The sequence below is a fragment of the Platalea leucorodia genome (genome assembly GCF_965183815.1).
Source record: "Platalea leucorodia genome assembly, chromosome: 14".
Taxonomy (NCBI): Eukaryota; Metazoa; Chordata; class Aves; order Pelecaniformes; family Threskiornithidae; genus Platalea; species Platalea leucorodia.
Window position 1 is genome coordinate 703,768 of NC_138836.1, and position 18,311 is coordinate 722,078.

The 18,311-nt window shown below is 44.3% G+C and overlaps 1 protein-coding gene across 12 annotated transcripts in view; it reads left to right on the plus strand.

Moving 5' to 3' along the window:
* The first annotated feature begins 1,339 nt into the window (after window positions 1-1,339).
* TNRC6C (trinucleotide repeat containing adaptor 6C) overlaps window positions 1,340-18,311 on the plus strand; it is a 107,646-nt gene continuing 90,674 nt past the window's right edge. For 6 of the 12 annotated variants that reach the window (XM_082326401.1, XM_082326402.1, XM_082326403.1 and 3 more), the window contains exon 1: window positions 1,489-2,439. In XM_082326401.1, the coding sequence (XP_082182527.1) occupies window positions 2,405-2,439 (35 nt within the window). In that variant the 5' untranslated portion in view covers window positions 1,489-2,404. The other 6 variants (XM_082326408.1, XM_082326409.1, XM_082326404.1 and 3 more) reach the window with 6 other exon arrangements.

Below are 18,311 nucleotides of genomic sequence, written 5' to 3' on the forward strand. Positions count from 1 at the left end.
CGGCAGCAGCTCTGCTCCCGAGGGCGGCGGCGGCGTCCCTGGCGGTGGCGGCAGCGGCGGCGGCGGCAGCGCGGAGGAGCGGGGGACCGGCCCGGCAGCACTGAGCCTGGCACCGCCTGCCTGCGAGCGGACGAGGCGAGAGCGAGCGGGAGAGACGGAGAGAGGCGCTGCGGCCCCCCCCCCAGCGAGCCCGGCTGACTGACCGACTGCCCGAGGCGTTGCTGCAGCCCCCCGGGGAGACGCTGCCGCCCCGGCCTCCCCCGCTCCCCGCCTCCCTCCGGGGGTACGGGCGCCCGGGTCCCTGCCCCTGCGGCGAGGGGCTCCTCTGCCGCAGCCTCCCGCCGCCCACCCCCCCCTCCGCCCGGAGGCCCTGCCCGGATCCCTCCGGAGGAGACGGAGAGGGCCCGCGGGATCGCTCTCCTCCTGCCCCCGGTCCGCTGTGCGAGCGAGGCGGGCAGACTGCTGGGCTTCCCCACTCCCCCCGTCGCGCCCCCCCGTGAAGGACCGTGCGGATCCTCCTCCTCGGATCCCTCCCCGCGCTCGCTCCTTCCTGCGAGAGCGGCTGCCGGATCCTCCTCCCGCCGGAGAGGCTGCTGGATCGCCCCGCCGGGTCCCTGACGGAGACGCGGATCCTCCGCCCCTGAGAGGCTGCTGCGGGTCCTCCGCCCTCCGCGGACCTCCCTGGAGCCAGCGACTCGGCGGGATCCTCCTGCCCGGAGCCCCATGTGAGACTCCGGATCCCCCCCGTGGCTCCGTGGCGGTTTTGGTTTTTTCTTTTTGTCTTTTTTTGGAAGGGGGGATCCATCTTAAAACTGTTTTCTGGGTCCCAGTTTCTCTTTTTAATTTGCACTTTTAAAAAACCCCTCATGCTCCTCCATGTGGACTGAGAATCCGTCAAGACACACACACGAGAACTCATCCCGATCAACTCCAAATCCTGGCTTTCGTGGGCTTTGCTGCAACACATAAAAGCAAACTTGTATTTAAGACACACTCGTGCAAAAATTTAGCTGGGGACTTTAAGGTGTATTTTGTCTTGGTTTCTTGGTCTTGTTTTGGGTTTGGTTTTTTTTTTGCTTCACTGGAAATCAAAAGCTTGTTTTGGAATTGGACCTGCCTTTGCTGCACTTCTCTGGGCTGGATAACACTGAAGCTCTTTGCTTTTCTACTTGGATAGTGTTTTCCTGTTGATCTGTTGGTTTTTTTCTTCTGTGTGGCAGACTTTTTTTTTTTTTTTGAGGGGGGGGTAAACAAACGACAACAAAAAAAAAACCTTAATTTTTTTGGCCGTGTGAGATTTTTTCGTATTCAGATTCGTGAAATTACGGGTACACTTATAAAAAAAAAAGGCATTAAAATAAGAAAGGAACACGTCAGAAAGACCCCTACACGGTAGACAAAATACTTGTTTCCTTACAGCAAGACTGAATCGAAAGCTGCCAAAGAGCCCCATAAAGAAAAGACTAAAAGGTAAGAAGGGGTAATAGCTTCTCTTAATCTGGGCACGGTAGAAGTGAGCTAAGCCTGTGCATACCTCCTTTTCGTACAAGTCTAAACCAGATTTTTTTTTTTTTTTTTACTGTTTACTAGTCAGTGAAGCGAGTAACACCACAAAACACTGCAAAATCCATTTATTTTTATCGGATATCTCTTTTTGCTTTAAACAACTTGCTGAAGCATTTTTTTTACACGGTAGAATGAATTCAGTCTCTTTCGGTGTACCTTTCCCGGTTCAGGCGGCTGCTGCGCGCCGAGCGGCCCGAAGGGCCGCGGGGCGAGCGCGCAGGGGCCGCGGGGCGAGCGCGCAGGGGCCGCGGGGCGAGCGCGCAGGGGCCGCGGGGCGCCGGGCCGGGTGCGCGGCCGCCTGCTCCCGAGCGCCGCGGCCTCCGGGTCCCGCCGGGGCTTTCTTCTCGCCCCCCCGCGATGAGATTACGGGGAGCTGCTGCAGTTGTCTCCTGAGTGCTCGGAGGGGGATCTTCGTCCAAACCTGAAATGTCGCCCGGCGGGAGGGAGAGCGTTAAACGGAGTTTGTGCTTCTAACTGCGACGCTGACGAGGGAGAGACTGGGGAGGGTTCAGTCGTTAACCTGAGAAATCTTGAAACGCTGGAAGTTTGTTAATTGTTCGAGTCTTCTTTGTTTGTATCACAAGTTTGTGTCAAAGGTTAATCTTCTTAATATGTAATTAGTTGAAGGTCCAATTATGGGATTTATTGGGGTTTTTGTCCTCCTCTTTTTCCATTAAATATAATACCGCTAGTCTTACTTCGTGGCGACTTCATTTTCTGCTACAACTCGAGCGTATCTGTGGGGAGATATTTATGCAATTAATGTAACAGCCGGTTTAAATTTAGAAATAATCTTTAGTACGTCATACCCGTCTCTGTCGCATATTGTTCCTCCCCTATGCACATGCACGCAGCTGACGAGTTTACGCTAAGGTATGTACTGAAATCGGCTCTGCCGTCAGGCCAGCTCGGCGGTGAAAAGCCCGGCGCCGCGGCCGGTGGCGGGCGGGGGCCGGTGCTCGGCGGAGCCGGGCCGCGGGAGGGCGGCTCTGCACAACCGCCGCCCGGGGGGGGTTCGCCCGCCGCCGCGGTGCCACACGCCGTGCCTGTCGGATATTACTTTTTGTCGTTTCAAGAAAGTCGTGGAAGGGGACGCGCTGATTCTCACTGCTTCCCCCCCTCTGTTTTCCAAGGAAGCAGTAGGTGACCTGCAGCGGGTGCAACCTGTTCTTAGCAAATCACGTAGTTTCCCATAATTGCTGTTCCTCAAATTGAGAAGGCCCTCGGGTGTCTGTCTGGCTCCTTCGGCGTGGTGTTTGTCAGCTCCGAGGGGTGTGCGGGGGCGTCTGCCCCGGCGTTGGGGTCCTTTCCCAAGGTTAAAGCGCCAATGTGGGACGGGGATACAGCGGGCGGGAAAGACTGCTTTAGCCTGGGGGGGGTCGTTCTTTAATTTGTAGGGCTGACGTTTTTTGGGGGTGAGATTAAAGAGGCTGCGTTATGCACTGGTATTGGGTAACCTTGTTGCTTCTGAATCTGTGACTGCTGAGTCTATGAAGAACGCTGTAATAAATCAGATTAATTTGAGCTTTTTTTAGTGCACATGGCTGTTTTGGGGGACTAGCAGCAGCCTAATAGCGCCTGGCGTCGCTTTATCCTTATCTTCAAAGGAGAACGTATCCTTTCTGGCTTGACGTTACCTGCTGGCCCGTAGCTTGTGCAATGGAAGAGGTCCCGCTCCAGCCCCGGGCGAGCAGGTGCTGCCAGCGGGAAAACTGCTGGAGCCCGGGAGCAGGGCAGGAGCGGTGCACGTTATTCATGGGGCTGCGTTTTAGGCAATATTCTGTACTTTTGACTAAACTTTTTGTTTTTAGCACTGAAAAAAACAGGGCAGACTGACCTCTTTATTTAGAGCTCTTCTGAATTGCAGTATAAAATACTTGGGATTTATTAATGTTTCCGTTCTCTGTATGCGTGGATTCTCATATTGACAAATTTAAGTATCGGTATGCATCAGATTAAAAGCTGACTTGAACTGAGTAGTGTCTTATATACAGTTGGCTTATGTATGCTGTTACACCTATTACAGTACATGGATTATTTTGTAATTAGGCTGTCATTGATGCAGGGTGTTAGTCCCGCTTACTGGGAATGTGCTTGTGGGGAGCCTTGGTCTGTGCCATTTCTGTGCTAGTACAAAGCGTCGTGGAATTTGCTCTGGGATACTGCCCTTGGGTCTTCGTGCAAAGATGAGATTCGTGCTAAAAATTAGACTTGATTCGGTGCTAAGAAACATTTGGTACCTTAAAGGTTCACCTTCTTGACCTGGCAGGGTTGTGTTTGCATCGTTCAAAATCTGCCTCTGATCACCTGTGAACGGGATGAGGTTTACCTCAGCTGCTATTGCAAAGCTTGCTGGGATGAAGGAAAAATCCACCTCTCTGGCTTAATTTCTTTTTTTCCGGAGTTTGTCTTTCCTATTAAAATAACAAGCTATGCTTTTGATGGCTTCTGTGATCTTTCGCTGATGTTTAAGGGAAGGAAGGTAATTCTGTTGGGTTTTGTTTGGAGGAGCTTTTTAAGACTTGGAAAAATAATAGGATGAAATTTCCTTAATATGAGAAATAACATAATTGGGCATACGAGGACTTTTAACCTGAAGATTCTTTGTTGAAGTTCTCAAAGCTCCCAAGTGCCATACCTTGCCGAACTGGAGTAGCAATGAAACAGGGTAAAGTTCAAGGTTTTGTCGAGCAGGGGCTATAATCTCTTTGTGTCTTGGAGCTAACTGTTGCTGAATGGCAGCCTTATGGAAAGTATAGCTTTAAATTAGTCTAGAAATAAAACCTCTTATTTTTCTGTTTTTCATTCACTTCATTCGGAAAGGCCAGGAAATTTTATTCATGTAAGGGATTTACTGCCTGCTGTTAACTCAAAGTGACCTACAGTTTTACAGTCCATTCAGATGCTATATGCGATGCAGACACCTTTTCTCTTTCGTGTTAAGTTTGTTATTAAAAGCCCAATAGCAGCGTTTACTTTCAGTTTTGGCTGTTAAGACTTAACCAGGCCTGGTGTATGTGGGAACGGGTAATATGTTAACTTAGCAGCTGGCCTTGCCGAGATAAACATGCGCTTTTCCAAATGCTGTCATCTGGCCCCTTTCCAAAACAAGCTGAAGGAGGAGGTCAGGGGTGGAGCCATCCTTTGCTTTGGTAAAAAGAGGCTTTCATTTGGAAAGAATTGCTAGATAGTATTGACTATGAGAACTGCAGATTTAAAAATAAAATGGCCAAACCTTTCCTAAGTAAACAAAACAGTCGCTGTCGATTACTCGTATCTCAATGCCGGTTACTGTGCTGCTTCTCTCTGAAGGTATAGCAACTTAAATGTGGAATGCGTATTGCTTCTTTTTAAAAAATCAGTGCTTTATATATGACTTTGAACATGAGAACCGATTAAAAATTTATCATCTTTGGTTGCAGTAGAGATGTGCAACACAAAAGTGCTATTGTTTTAATTGTTTAAAATTCAGATTACAAGATAATGGTAATACCATTAGAAGGTTTCCCTTTGGCCTAGAAGCTGCAGGTAGGAGCCTGTCGATCCCTTAGTATTAAAGATGAATGATAAGGAAACCTCTTAAATGCCTGTGACGCTGCAGTCTAGCCAATTTAGGATCAGCTGATGCCTTCTAGTGATAATGGCTTGAGGTTTTCAGCTGTATTATGAAGATATCAACCAGGGCAAATAGTATTTAGAAGAGAAGTATACTTTATTGAATGGGGAGATGATCTAGAAGTGACAGTAAATTGCATTACTAAATGATCTATGCGCTCTGCACAGTCTCTTCACTAGTAAATGCTAGTGTTAAAATGAAAGATGGTTATTCTTAATGTATGAAAGCAGAGGAATCAAAGTACTATTTGATCTTCCTTTAGGAATCTGAGCTATTTATGAAAATTGTCTACCGAAAGCACGGCTTAGTTTTACATCTTAATTACCAGATGTAGACATACTTATGCTTATTTTATCATTATTTTATCATGGTTAACTTCACTGTGGATTCCCATGCACAGTTAATAACTGTATTTTCTGAAACTTTATTTGTGCAGCTTCCTACCTTGTCACTAACATGTTTTAAAATCTCCCGCACAAGATAAAAATGTCTGAATTTGATCATAACAAGAAACTGTCCGTTCTCGTGCAGAATAGTTACAGTGCTCTTTAAGATTGTGTCAAAGATTCTATTACTTGCAGAAAAGGCAGCAGTACTTTAAAATGTGCATCTGATTCTTTTGTCTTTTTAAAAATGTAACGGATCTCTCTCTTCATCCCAACAAAAAGACTTCTTTCACTGAAGACATCCATAAAATAACGGGCTGTTTGTAAGTCTCATGGTTCAGGGTACCAAACATGACAATCTGAGTTAGTTTTGGTCTAAGCCCTGGATGTGATTCAGCACTGTAATTTTTCAGTGTTGAGGTCTTGAATGTCGTTGTAATTCAAGCTCATAAAATATTAGAAGCTTTGACGGTAGTGAGGTCTGCTTTCTGGAGCTCTTCCCTGTGGGTTTACAGCCAAGGATGGCTTGAGAGTGAGAACAGTTATCTGTGCTGCAGCAGTGATGTTTTATGGCTGGATGCCCAGATTGTCTAGCTTTGCACACAGCTTTATAGTTTGCCTTTGAGGGCTATGGAGGTGGAAGTCATTTGTAATAAACGGCTATCTGCAGCTTGCTTTTTCTGTGTTTTGAAATGTACATCCATTTAAAAAATTGTAAACTAGATGCACATTTACTTAGATTTCAATCAGGAAATTCTGTGTTTTAGAAGCTCGCTTATGAGGAAAGTTAACAATTGCTTATTGCTTTGTATTAAAAATATCTAATGTTTATCCCTTGGCTGTTTGGGCTTTTTTAGCACTAAGCTCTGAATTGCTAGAGAATGGGATTTTTTGATTTTTTTATTATTATTATTATTTGAGAGAAAAATTGACTTGTCGAATTGATTGGCATCCTTTGTGGTAATTAAGCCCCAGAGAAAAATATGTTTTTAGGTCTCAAAATAGTTAGCATGCAACTACCAGCTATAGGCTCATTTAGGAAAAGATAACACCCACCCCCTTCCACTGCAAGTTAAAGAACCACCCTGGGCTATGAAGTGTTTAGTGTCTGCCCATGGGCCTTTTCCTGAGGCAGACCCATTCCCCCCCCCAGCTTCTTGTTAATGGGTTCTGTGGGTGCTTTCCCGTGAAGACTTTCTGAAGGGATAGTGGGTAAGTGCCTTTGTTATGGTCTTGGTCAAGAACAGTCTCCTCGGTTGCCATATCTGTGTTTTCTTAGATGTGCTGTTTTCCTTCCTATTCCTTTTTTCCCTTCCTGTGTTCTCTCTGTACGCTCTCTGCTTGAAGTTTCCAGTTTTCTCTCTCATACTGCATTTGCAGGACTTCCTGATGAGAAGGGGAAGAGCTTTTTGTTTTGTTTAGGGATACAGAGTACTCACAGTGGCTTGGATACCATTCTGGGTGGTCAGTAAGTACGCATATTGATTGTTGGTTCAAACTGACTTCTGCCAGGTCTATTTTAAGCTCAGCCGGATATCTGTGTTGTGTCAGTCTCCTTTTCAGTCGTACTCTAGTCTTGGACTCTCAGGTCTTTTAGATCTTCAGAATTCCAAAATGTTTTCATGGCTGATGCTAACGTCATTGGTGCTGACAATGGAGATGCTTGTTTTTCAACAGTAGCTGGTTAGTGGTAAACAAAAGAGCATCAGCCCAGGGCTTTAACACAAACCATTCTAGAAAAAAGCAGCAGTTCAGTGAGAATGCAAAAAAACCCCTCAACTGTACAGATGCATAATGTGCTGACTGCCATTTTACTATATCTTCCTACAAGGTCATTAGTAGAAGACCACAGAAGGTGGTCTTTGGCATGGCGTGTAATGTTTTTGCTTGAACTCACTGCATGTTCATAATAGCCTTGAAGATGATATTTCATATGAAATGTGAAGTTAAAAACTAGACTAGCACTGCAAACATAGCCTAATGGCATGTGTGTAAATCAAGTAAGACTCTTCAGTGTATTACCAAAGCCAGTCTGGAGTAGGATTCCTCGTCATCCCTCTGCTAACATCGTTCTTTCTACCTGTAGGTCTCAACTTTCCTCTTCTCTCAATGTTTTTAATCAATTACACAAGCTTACTTAACAGGAGAATTGCTTCCGATGTTTGTGTTGTCTGAATTGTTTTCCACATTTTTGGCTTTGAAATGGATGCTCCACTTGAAAGTTTGTCTCTTGCTCCCTGGCTATGTAACAGAAGATGTTACATCTCTGCAAATCTAATAGTTCTCGTCTCTTTATGGTGTCATGGCTGTAATGCTGTAAGTGCATAGTATTGTATCTCATTCTTGGTTTGTGATGCCGCAAAAACTTGCGGTTGGTTAAAAATAACCTATTGGCATAACAGTGCTGATCACATCTGTTCATAACATACCTCTTCATTTTCCTGCTTATAAAACTGGTTTCTTTTTTTTGATGTAAACTATAAAGAGGTACATGTTTATCTTTTTAAGCCTTTAAAAAATAAATTAATATGGAAAATGCAGCATCTTCTGATAAGGAAGAAGAGCCTGATGGTAGCAATCTAGATGCTATTTAATATTTTCTAGTATGAGCATCATAAAATACAGCTGTCTGATCCAGGTGTGGAACTAAACTTGGTCTGTAACAGTAACAGAATTGCTGCTATCAAGGAGGAGAGTCTCTGTATAAATAGCACTGTTTCAGGTGAAAGATGATATTATATGGGACTTACTGGAGCTCGGTGAATGTGTAATTTTTACTATTTCTATTCTTCTAATCAGACTTTTGGAAGTCCTTCACTTTTGAAAAGAACAATCCAAGTTAGGTCTCGTTGGACACCAGCAGTACCTTACCTAGTGATGTCAGTCTTTATACTGTGCTACCACTTATGCGTAGTAGTGTGTAGAATGTGTGTAGAATTTATGTGTAGAGTAAAGCAATGGTTGTGTTATTGGATGGATGCTTACATAATGATTTGCTTAAAAAAGACCCTCAACTTTAATTTTTTCCCTGCATTTGTGAAGATGAAATGTTCTTCACAAATTTCTAGGTGAAATATTGCAGTGACAACAAAACCCTATGCTTTTGAAGCAAATAACCCAGGCTGATAGATATCATCTCTTTTATCTGGATGATATTGCAACGCTCTGATAGCCAACTGCATTGAAATTGTGATTGCCCCCCCACCCCCGTCCGTCTCCCATCCCTCTATCAGCATCCAGACAAGCAAGAGCTGACCTTTCTGGAATTCTGTCTGCATCTACTGATCAGATAACATACTTGGAGACATTTTGGATATATTTCTGAGAATATTTGCTCCCCTAGGCGTTTCATGGACTAACTGAAGGCATAAAATAGTTATTACTAGGATCATAATTGACCATAAATTGATTTCCAAAGTGGTATTTACTGCAACTAGTTTTCCTGGCCTGGAAGATCATTTATGGCTATTTCCTTTCCCCATCTCTGCTCCCCCCATGGAGACGCTATTCATTTGCCAAGTTGAAAAACGGATGATGGCCCATTCTGATGGTGGCTCTGATATTCTAGTTTATTATTGGCAGGAATTGGCATCCAGATGCTTTTACTGTGGAAAGTGAAGTGGAGGAACAGAGAACTTTGAAACTTGATGAACTTACTGGAAGTAAGGATTACCTTTTCAGCAATGTAGAGTTAATCTTTTAAACTCTGGTAGATATGTGGAGGGAAAGGTGCTAGCTTGGACCTTTCTGTTTCCGTAATTTTGGATGATAGAATAAGTCTTTCTCTGAATTTTGTGGATTCAGTTTCCAGCCTAAAGATAGGTATAGAGTAATGTAAAGGTTTCTTACCTCATTTGACTTATGTTGCTATATTAATTTTCAAAACAGCATTGCAGCTGAAGATGCAGTGGAACAAAAACTAAATTGCTTGAAAATATATTATCTTCAGGTTGAATGAAATGATTGTGGTGGGCAGGGTTTTGATTTTTGTAGTTAAACACTTAATGTACAAAAAGTGCACAAAACAATTAAGTAGATTTTTCTTCATTTGTCCTTAAACTTTCACATATTTGCAGTGCACAACTTTTAGTACAGTTTATTAGTCTATAGTATGTTTTGTCTTCCTTGACTCGGATCAAATTTGGTGTTAACCTCCTGCAGAGAATTCCAGGACCCCTGACATTTTATTGTGACTCTTGATTAGCTCACCAGGGTTCCTGCTAAGAATTCTTCTTTCATTCATTTGATAAATTGAATTCCCTATTCACAGTGCCTTTAAATAGAATGGTATTTGGAAAACTTGAAGACAACAACTTGAATGTTCAATGAGCTCACCCAGCAAATTTAAAAATGCAGAAGAAGGAAATTACAGGTTTGTGTATTCTGAACTCTTTTAAAAGAATAAACATTTTACAAAAACATAAGTTTCCGTCTTATCCCCTGTAAATTTATTTCCCTTCTGGTTTCTACAACAAGGAGTTCTGTTGACATCTGTTTGCCCTTTTTCATCTTATCTTGCCTTGTTATGCCAGGAGCTGTGCATTTACCTAACTTACATCTGTATCTGGGAGGAAGCGTAGTAAGGTGGTATATGCCCATTCAGTGGAGCTTCAGCTTTCCAAGGCAGCATGCATGCATGTATGTAGAGAGTATCTTGTTCTTTACACCCAGCATACCCTAGCCTAGCTTATGTGCACCTCATAGATCCCTTATGCCATTCACCCGCCTTTACTGGCTGTCCCCTTACTGTCCCTGGTGATGCCAGCAGGGCTTGTACTCTGGAGTGCTGTTCTGAGCTCTGCAGCACGAGGAGTAGTGTCGTTATTCTTTTTCCAGTTCTGGATCTTGAGACGCATCCTCCCTGCGAGGCCCATCCAGGTCTCTCTCCGTGGGCCTCCCAGAGCTAGGGTTGCAGCAGTGTCCCGTGCCTCCCCGCCGCTTGCGCGTTCCGAGGTGACACCTGGAGATCTTGGCAGTGAGATGGCAGAGGCCCATTCCCTGTATGGGATGCTGTCTTCCTAGAGACTGCTTTCTGCAGGCTTCTGCCACACATCTGTGAAGACTCAGGCTGGAAGGGACCTCAGGAGGTCATCTCAGCTAGGCAGGTCTGTATTTGAGTGGCACATGCATGTCTGGTAGCATGTCTGCTGCTACTCACTGTGTTGCTGGTATGTGTTGGTGTTATTCTTAGACTTGTCTGGTACAGTTTCCCTGCCTGTGGGTAGGAGCGAGGGAAGCGCGTATGCGTTTTTCTACGGTGCCTGTGGCGGGAACTCTACCTTAAAGGAGAGAGATTTATTCCAGATCTCACCTTCCCAGCCCCTTTTAATCACACTGGAGCCGCTTGTGAATGCGGCAATGGACACGTGTGGCTATGGCTGCTGTGAGCTGGGTGTCTTTTGTTGAAGATGTGTTGGCATCGCCTCTTCCCCAGAATAAGCACAAGAGCAGCAGCATAAACATATTTGTCTTAAGCATAAATTTTTCTGCCTGCTTTTTGACCCTGTCAGTTGTGTTGTCTAGCTTGACCTGTGTGAGAGCACCGGCCTGGTCTTCAGCTCCTGCAATAAGCGAGTTAAATATGTTTTCACCTGCCGATAACAAAGTGATCGGGCTCAGAAACAGTTGAGTGCTGGCATGTGACTGTGATGGAAGGGAGGAAAGGACTAGGGGTGTTGGGAATCTCTGCAGGCAAAACGGTTCATCATTTTAGTTATACAAACTTCATTTTTTTTTAACAAAGAAGCATAAAGGTTTAGCTGCGCTTGCTTGGAGGGTGTGAAGGTATGCTCCACGGAAGCGGTGTTCCTGGCGGTCTGTCTTGCAGCACAGTGTCCCTCCTGACCCTGGTACTGTCGGACAGGTGGCGGCCCTGTCCCTGGGCCCTGTCCCTGGGCCCTGTCCCTGGGCCCTGTCCCTGGGCCCTGTCCCTGGGCCCTGTCCCTGGGCCCTGTCCCTGGGCCCTGCCCCTGGGCGCGCTCTGCTCTCGCCGAGCCCCAGGGTCCTGGTGCCTGGCAGAACACCTGTGGGGCTGCTGCTCCCGTTCTGTCTCCCGGCCCCTGCTCCGCAGTATCCCTCTGCAGCTGCCCCAGGAAGCACTGCTCCTTGGACGTGTTCAACTCCAGCTAAATAATTTGAGCCAGAAACTTGTCCATAGGTTGCTTCTGCTTCTAGGTCAGTTAATTGGTGACATTTAGTTGAATTATCTGTCAGCATGGGGCTTTGCCTCTGTTGGCACAGGGCCCCTGTCTTCTGAAGTATTTGCAGAAACCAAAACAGCAAACATAGTATCTGGAGAGAGACAAACATGCTGTGCTCTTGCTGAGCCACTGGATTCCAAAGCTATTTTCCTTTGTGTATTATGTCCCAGGAAGACTGGGGAAGAGCTCTGGACCAGATGCTATGTCAACTGCTGGTAAATGTCATCAGGCCTGGGAGGGGGGCGGTGCTGTGAAAGTAAATCTAGTTATCTCCACTGTTCACAGTCTGCAGCTTAATTTTCCAAGAGAGGAGTCGGTCCGTGTTTGATGGGAGAGGAGAGATGTTCATAGCATGTTTCTTGCTGTTTGTAGCCTGCTTTGAGTGGTGAATGTAATGCAAGCTTGCTTTTGGGGGGTGAGGTTTTTTTTTTTCTTGTGCACCACTCAGGCTATGCAAGGACCATGATGGGATACTTGAGGTCTGCTGGGGTGTTGTCAGCAGACTGAGGGAGCAAATTCTGATGTGGTTCGTGCCTGAAATGTATACAAGGCTGAGGTTTTGTGTACAGTGTTCTAGCCCATGCCCAGATTTCCCTACTAACTACTTAAGTTGTCCCAGAGCAGAGCTTGTGTATACATTAATAGGCCTGCACTGCAGAGAGCAACACCTTCACAGAAATGGTGGCATACCTGTGTGACAGCAGCTTCACACCCTATAGAATCATCTACGGTGGCGTGTTAATTTGGATTGGGAGTTTCTGATTGTTGTCACATGCTGTGCTGTGCTTTGATTGACATCATGGAGTGGTCTTGGGGTACAACAATTGGATTCCTTTTAAATAAAACTTCACTGGATGATGTGCTCCAAGGGGGCAGCTAATGCTTTCCTGCTCAAGTGAGCATTTGGTACATGGGAGTGGACTGGAGCTAGTCTCAAGCAATAAAGTCACCTGGAGTGGGGATAGTGTGGCTATCAAGTCTGCTGGACCTACGGTTTTGCTCTGCAAATCCACCCGTATTGGTCTGCACTACTTAGTAATGAAGATGTAACATACATCTCCTGAAACATTCTCATTAGTACTCCAGTACGCTCATTAGTACTCCAGTACGCTCATTAGTACACCATCTGTCTCTGGTAACAATCCAGGAGAAAGTGAACAAAAGGAAGTCTGTAGATGAAAAACAAAAACCTAAAAACCCTACAAACATGCATTGGACTTGAGCAGTGCTCAAATATGGACTCATCAAACTTCTGATGTTTGACCTACCACTTACAGTTAATATGTATCCTTAATTTATAAAAGGGTTTTTCTTCTCTGGGATTTTTCCCGACTTCTAGTGACCAGTGATCAACTAGTAGAGGCCAAGACAAGGCTGGGTCAGTGTGCTTTTTTTAAAAATCTTGAATTGAACGATAGTAACTATCTAGTCTTGCTTTATTTTCATTCTCATCTAAGTTACTTCAGCGGTTGTTTACCCACTGTGTACATAAAGTAGGGTCACAATAAGTTAACACTGGGTGAATTGGAAACCTCTAGCAAGAGTCTAGGTCCTGCAAGGAACAGCAGCTGGCACTCTCCTCGAGGTTCTGCCAGTATTTTGTTGCTCTTTAACCCGTAATCCAAAATGGTGTGTTAGGAACACCGTGTACTGCTGCTGGAGATGCAGCTGTGAGACAGGGTGTGTAACACAGGTGCTCTTTTTTCTTCTGATCGTGGAATTTCTATTTTACAGATGGTAAGAGCAGGATTATTAACTTAGTCTCTTGGGCAACCTAAAATCTTCCTGTAGTTTCAGTAAGATATTTTAATTGGATGTGGTGCTTTTCACATCCCGTTCTCAACTAATGCTGTGGTGTTCTTGGGTGTCTTTAAATGGCAGCTACATTCTGCTCTTGCACAAATTTCAGTAGTGAATGAAGTTGTCTGTGCACATCTTGCACCTTAGCCAAGTGTGCTGTGGTTTAAAGAAAGCCTGGAGGAGGGAGGACATAGCGATCGAGTTTAATCCCTCACAATTACAGGCAGCTGTGGAGAAGAGTCCACAGAGCAGCATAGACCTGAAGATACCTACCAGAACCCTGTAACAAATCAAATAAATAAAAACACACAAGGAAGACTTAAAGCGAAAACTATATTGTACGCTAAAAGGAAAGATCAAGGGCGGTATTAGTATTCGTGGTCTGTTTCTGTGCAGCAGCATTGGTGGGATTTCTAGGTGACTTCAGAAAGCAGACTGCTGTTCCTGTTAGGTGATCAGTGTTGTCTTGCATGCTTCAAGATAAGTTGAGAAGATACTGGGAGCATCAAAGTACCAGGCCCACAGTTGTTGGCAGTGGGCGATATTTTGATGTCTCAGAGGAAGGGAGGAATCCCCTGTCAAGGCAAATAACGTATTAAGGAGTGACAAGTGCAGGACAGGGGCATAATTTGACAGCTAGAAACCCCAGAGCATGGGATTAATAAGTTATAAACTGAGGTCAAACAAAACCACTCATCAAGCTTCATTTATGACTCCCTGTAGGAACAAATTTTGCACCCAAACTTTCGAATTACAGGGTTCAGTTTCAAGCTGCCTGATCATGCCTATACATGTAACCCATCCATAAACTTATCTTGCCCACAGTGGTGTAGCTGAGGGCTTTTCCCCCGTTAATTCCCTTGAAAGGATATTGTAGGATTTTACTTTGCAAATGGGTAGAGGCCTCCTGTTTCCAGTCCAATTGTCTGTGTGTCCAGGAGTCGGTGTGGCCTTGTATCAGTGTTACTTTTTAATAAAAACAAGTCTTCCTTTCTTCAGGTATTTTTCCTCTTCTCTCCCCCAAATGTATATTTATAGAGACTTGCTAAGTCTTTTACTGTTGGCTTTTTTTTTAAAATGCTACAGAGTGGAAGATTTTTTCTTTATGCCTAATCAAAATCTCCTTTGTTGCAATTTAAATTCAGTGCTACTTACCACAGCTGAAGCAGAAAGATTTTACTCCATTCTTCTCTACCTCTGTCTTTAACACCTATTTGAATAAAGAAGTTGCTGTCTCTTTAGATTAAGTGAATCCAAATCTCAAGTTTTTTCCATGGGCCTGTGCATCTTTGATCTCTGATCCTTCTTTCTGGTTGCTGTTTCCTGGGCTCTCTTCAGTTGATCTGTATCTCTGTTGCTGTAGATAGTCCCAAACTGGACACAGCACAGCAGCTGATGAATTTCTGACCATTTGTGATGTTGTTGCTTTGCCTTTGGATTGAGATCCACTGTAACAGCTCCTCTTTTCATGCCCCAAAACTGGTGTTTAGCAAGCTGTTCCCTATGCTGTATTGATACATAGGACTATTCCCTGCCAAACATGGTGCCCTGCACTCTTTCTCATTGAATTGCACTCTATTGCACTCTCTACTTTTTTTTGTACCTCTCGAGTTTATCGGGTTGTTCTGAATACTGTCCATCTTTAATTGTTTTGCAGCCCAATGACGGAACATATTCTGGAAACTTAGTAAGCGCACACATTTTTCCAGCAGCAAAGTGGTTAATAAAAATTTTGCTGCTGGATTTGTGGCATACTGCAACAAAAATGCGTTGGTTCTCTGCCTTTTGGAAGGGGAAGTGCTGAGGTTACTTGTTTTGTGGGTACTTTATTGTAATTTCATTTAGCTTATGTTCCCTACCTTGTTCTTAGAAAAAAAAAATTAAAGCAACCATGTTCTTATTAACAAAACCTTGCGTGTTGCTTGAAAAGTCAATAAATTACTTCCGTTTGCCTCCCTTTTGTCCTTTTCAAAAGTACCTGCAACTATGTCCTAGGAAAAAAAATCAGACTTTTTTTCCCCCACAAATCCTTGTTAGCTGTTAGTGATGTTTTTATCCCTTCCCCTTTTAAGTTATATGCACAGTCTTTGCCATTTGCGAGTGTTCTGGAGTGCCATCCATCTTCTGCTGATTCTTTAAGGTAATCTGTAACAACTTAGACACAGTTGTTCTTATTGTAAATCACATCAGGCCCAGCCAGTGGGAAAACATCCGATTTCTCTAGGGACTTTTTAAGCTGTTCTTACTTTTGCTGGCCTGATTTCCTATTTGGAGTGGTAGCAAAATGTTTAGGTTGATCACCCCCCCACCCCCCCCCCCCCCCTTTCCTTCCCCCTGCCGGTTCATGGAAGTTTTCCTCAGAGGTTGGGTCATTCCTTCTTCCCAGATTTGGGGAAAAGCCACTTAAGAAACACATCTTGAGGTTCTTGTGTGGAGCTGTGTTGACCGGCCCTTTCGGGCGAGGAAGCCAGAACAGAGCATTGCAGTGGTGGTGGCCGAGCTCCTGGGGCAGGAGCAGCTTGGTTGCTGGCTTTTTGCTGCCCCTGCCACTGGCTCGGAGCAAAGCCTCCCTACCTAGGGAAGAGCACTACGCATCCCCCTGTGAAGCTGTCGTCAGCTGCGGGCTCAGCACCAGTTCGGATGGTTGTTGGCCATCTGTTCCCAGCTGACCTCTTTAGCGAAGGCTGCGGCAGAGAGCAGTGCTGCCGCTTCAGCCCTCCTGTGGTCAGCTGTCAATAGTCTCCCTTGCCCACTGAGTATCAAAACTAATGTTTCCTCTTGCTTATTAATGAAGCTCTTATAGGTTGATTTATTGTTACTTTTTATACGCAAATACATTGTTGGCCTTCTTCATTTTTGTCCCCATGTGCTCTTTTTTTCATATTCGTTCTTATTTATTTGACCTAGTTTTGTGTGCTTCTTTCTTTTCTGAGGTGATTGGAGAGCTTGTAATTAGGGACCAGCTTGACTCTTCTTGATTAATGACTGAGCCTAGATATCAAGGGAAAAAAGCTGGCACTTTTAAAGTCACACCAGCTCCTTGCCTTCACCAGTATTTACTCTAGAAAGGTCACAGAGAGCTGGGCCGGATAAAGATGAAGCAGGAAACAAAATTAGCAATAGGCAGATGTGGAGTTTTAGTTTATCCGTTCCAGTAGTCATGAAAACAAGGACTGCTGATATGGTGACCTCTTGCTTTATGTAGTATTCCTCCTATACATTAGGGTATCTGCATTGTTGTTTAGATTCTCGGGGATTTCCAAGAAGTAATGCCTGCCTCTTCCTATGTGACAGTATTTTTCAGTTGTCCTGAATTAATTGAAGCCTGCCTTTCCAGTATTCACTGCTATTTATTTGTTAATTTTTTCATTCAATTTCATTGCCACCCTCCAAGCTGCTATCTGCCTTCATGATCTCAGCCACTTCTTTCTTACCATTTAGAATCAGATCTTGAAGAACTTTCTAAATAGTAATTTTCTTCATTTCTGTTTGAAACTGTACAATGCTAGATTTTGAGAACTTGGTAGATGGTTACTGTGTGCTTGATGCCTATGCTGTCCAGACCCTCTGTTACCGCATGTAACGATGCATGGCTCTGTTCGTTCTTTCCAAAAAGCCTGCTTGGCATGCTTTGGTAGCCTGCCTTTGGGCGATTATTTGTCAGTTCCTCACAATTCCAGTTTAAAGATTCCCGCCCCCCATCATCATTGTGTGGGGAAAACGTGTGTGCTCAGAAATGCATGATGCCCTGTTGTATGGTGGGGGAAGTCTAAACCAGAGCAATACTTCAGCAATTGTATGCAATTTGTAGGGTTTCTGTCAGTAACAGCAACTTTCACAGCTATCAAGGGAAGTTTTTCCAGCATAAAGTAGGATGTGAATTTAAGGTACAAGAGGTATTCCGGAATTAAGGTATGGGAGCTGTTCTCTCAGTGGGCTAAACCAGGCAAAGACATTTGTAGACCAAGATTAAGAATGCTGTTCTGAAGAGGTATTCCAGGCAGTTTTCCTATGTAAATAAGTAAACCTTCAGCATCTTAAATATATACAAAAAAGTTTATTAGGCTGCTGGGTTTGGAGCTGTATCACATGGAGGGACAAGAGAGACAGGTCTCTGTTTAGTCCTCAGCTATTGCAGGAACTTCTGAACTGTACAACACTGTATGGGTAATAACCTTGCATGTGATAACACAGATAGACTCTACTGGAAGTTTGTTTAAGAATACGATATTCTCAAAAGGCATATTGCAAAATCCTGTTGGAATGCCACATCAGTGCTAATTCAGAATACCAGCTGTGGCTTCAGATGTGAAAGCAGTGCAATGTCTGATGCCAACTAGAAAACTGAAGTTCTCACTTAGCTTAAAAAATAAAATCGGCCTAGATTTGTTAATTTTTTTAAAGGTATTAATAAGCCTTTCTGCAATAGGCATTGACAGAACGTAGCCATAGTTCTCAAGTTGTTCTGACCGCGACCTGCATTTCGTCTTGTTTTCCTATTCAGAGAGAGCTCCCAAGCATGTGTACTTTAAAGATAACCTTGGTTCAGGTTTGGATTTAATAAGCTAATTGCAATCTTTATAAACAGCACTTGATGCTATAGTAAAACTCTTTGCCCCCTGCTCATAAAAATCCCCCATCATTTTGATACATCAGATCCATACGTATAAAAAGGCAAACTCCTACAAGTACATTCTGAGACACTTCTGGTTTAAATGATATGAGCTTTGTATTCATGAATTT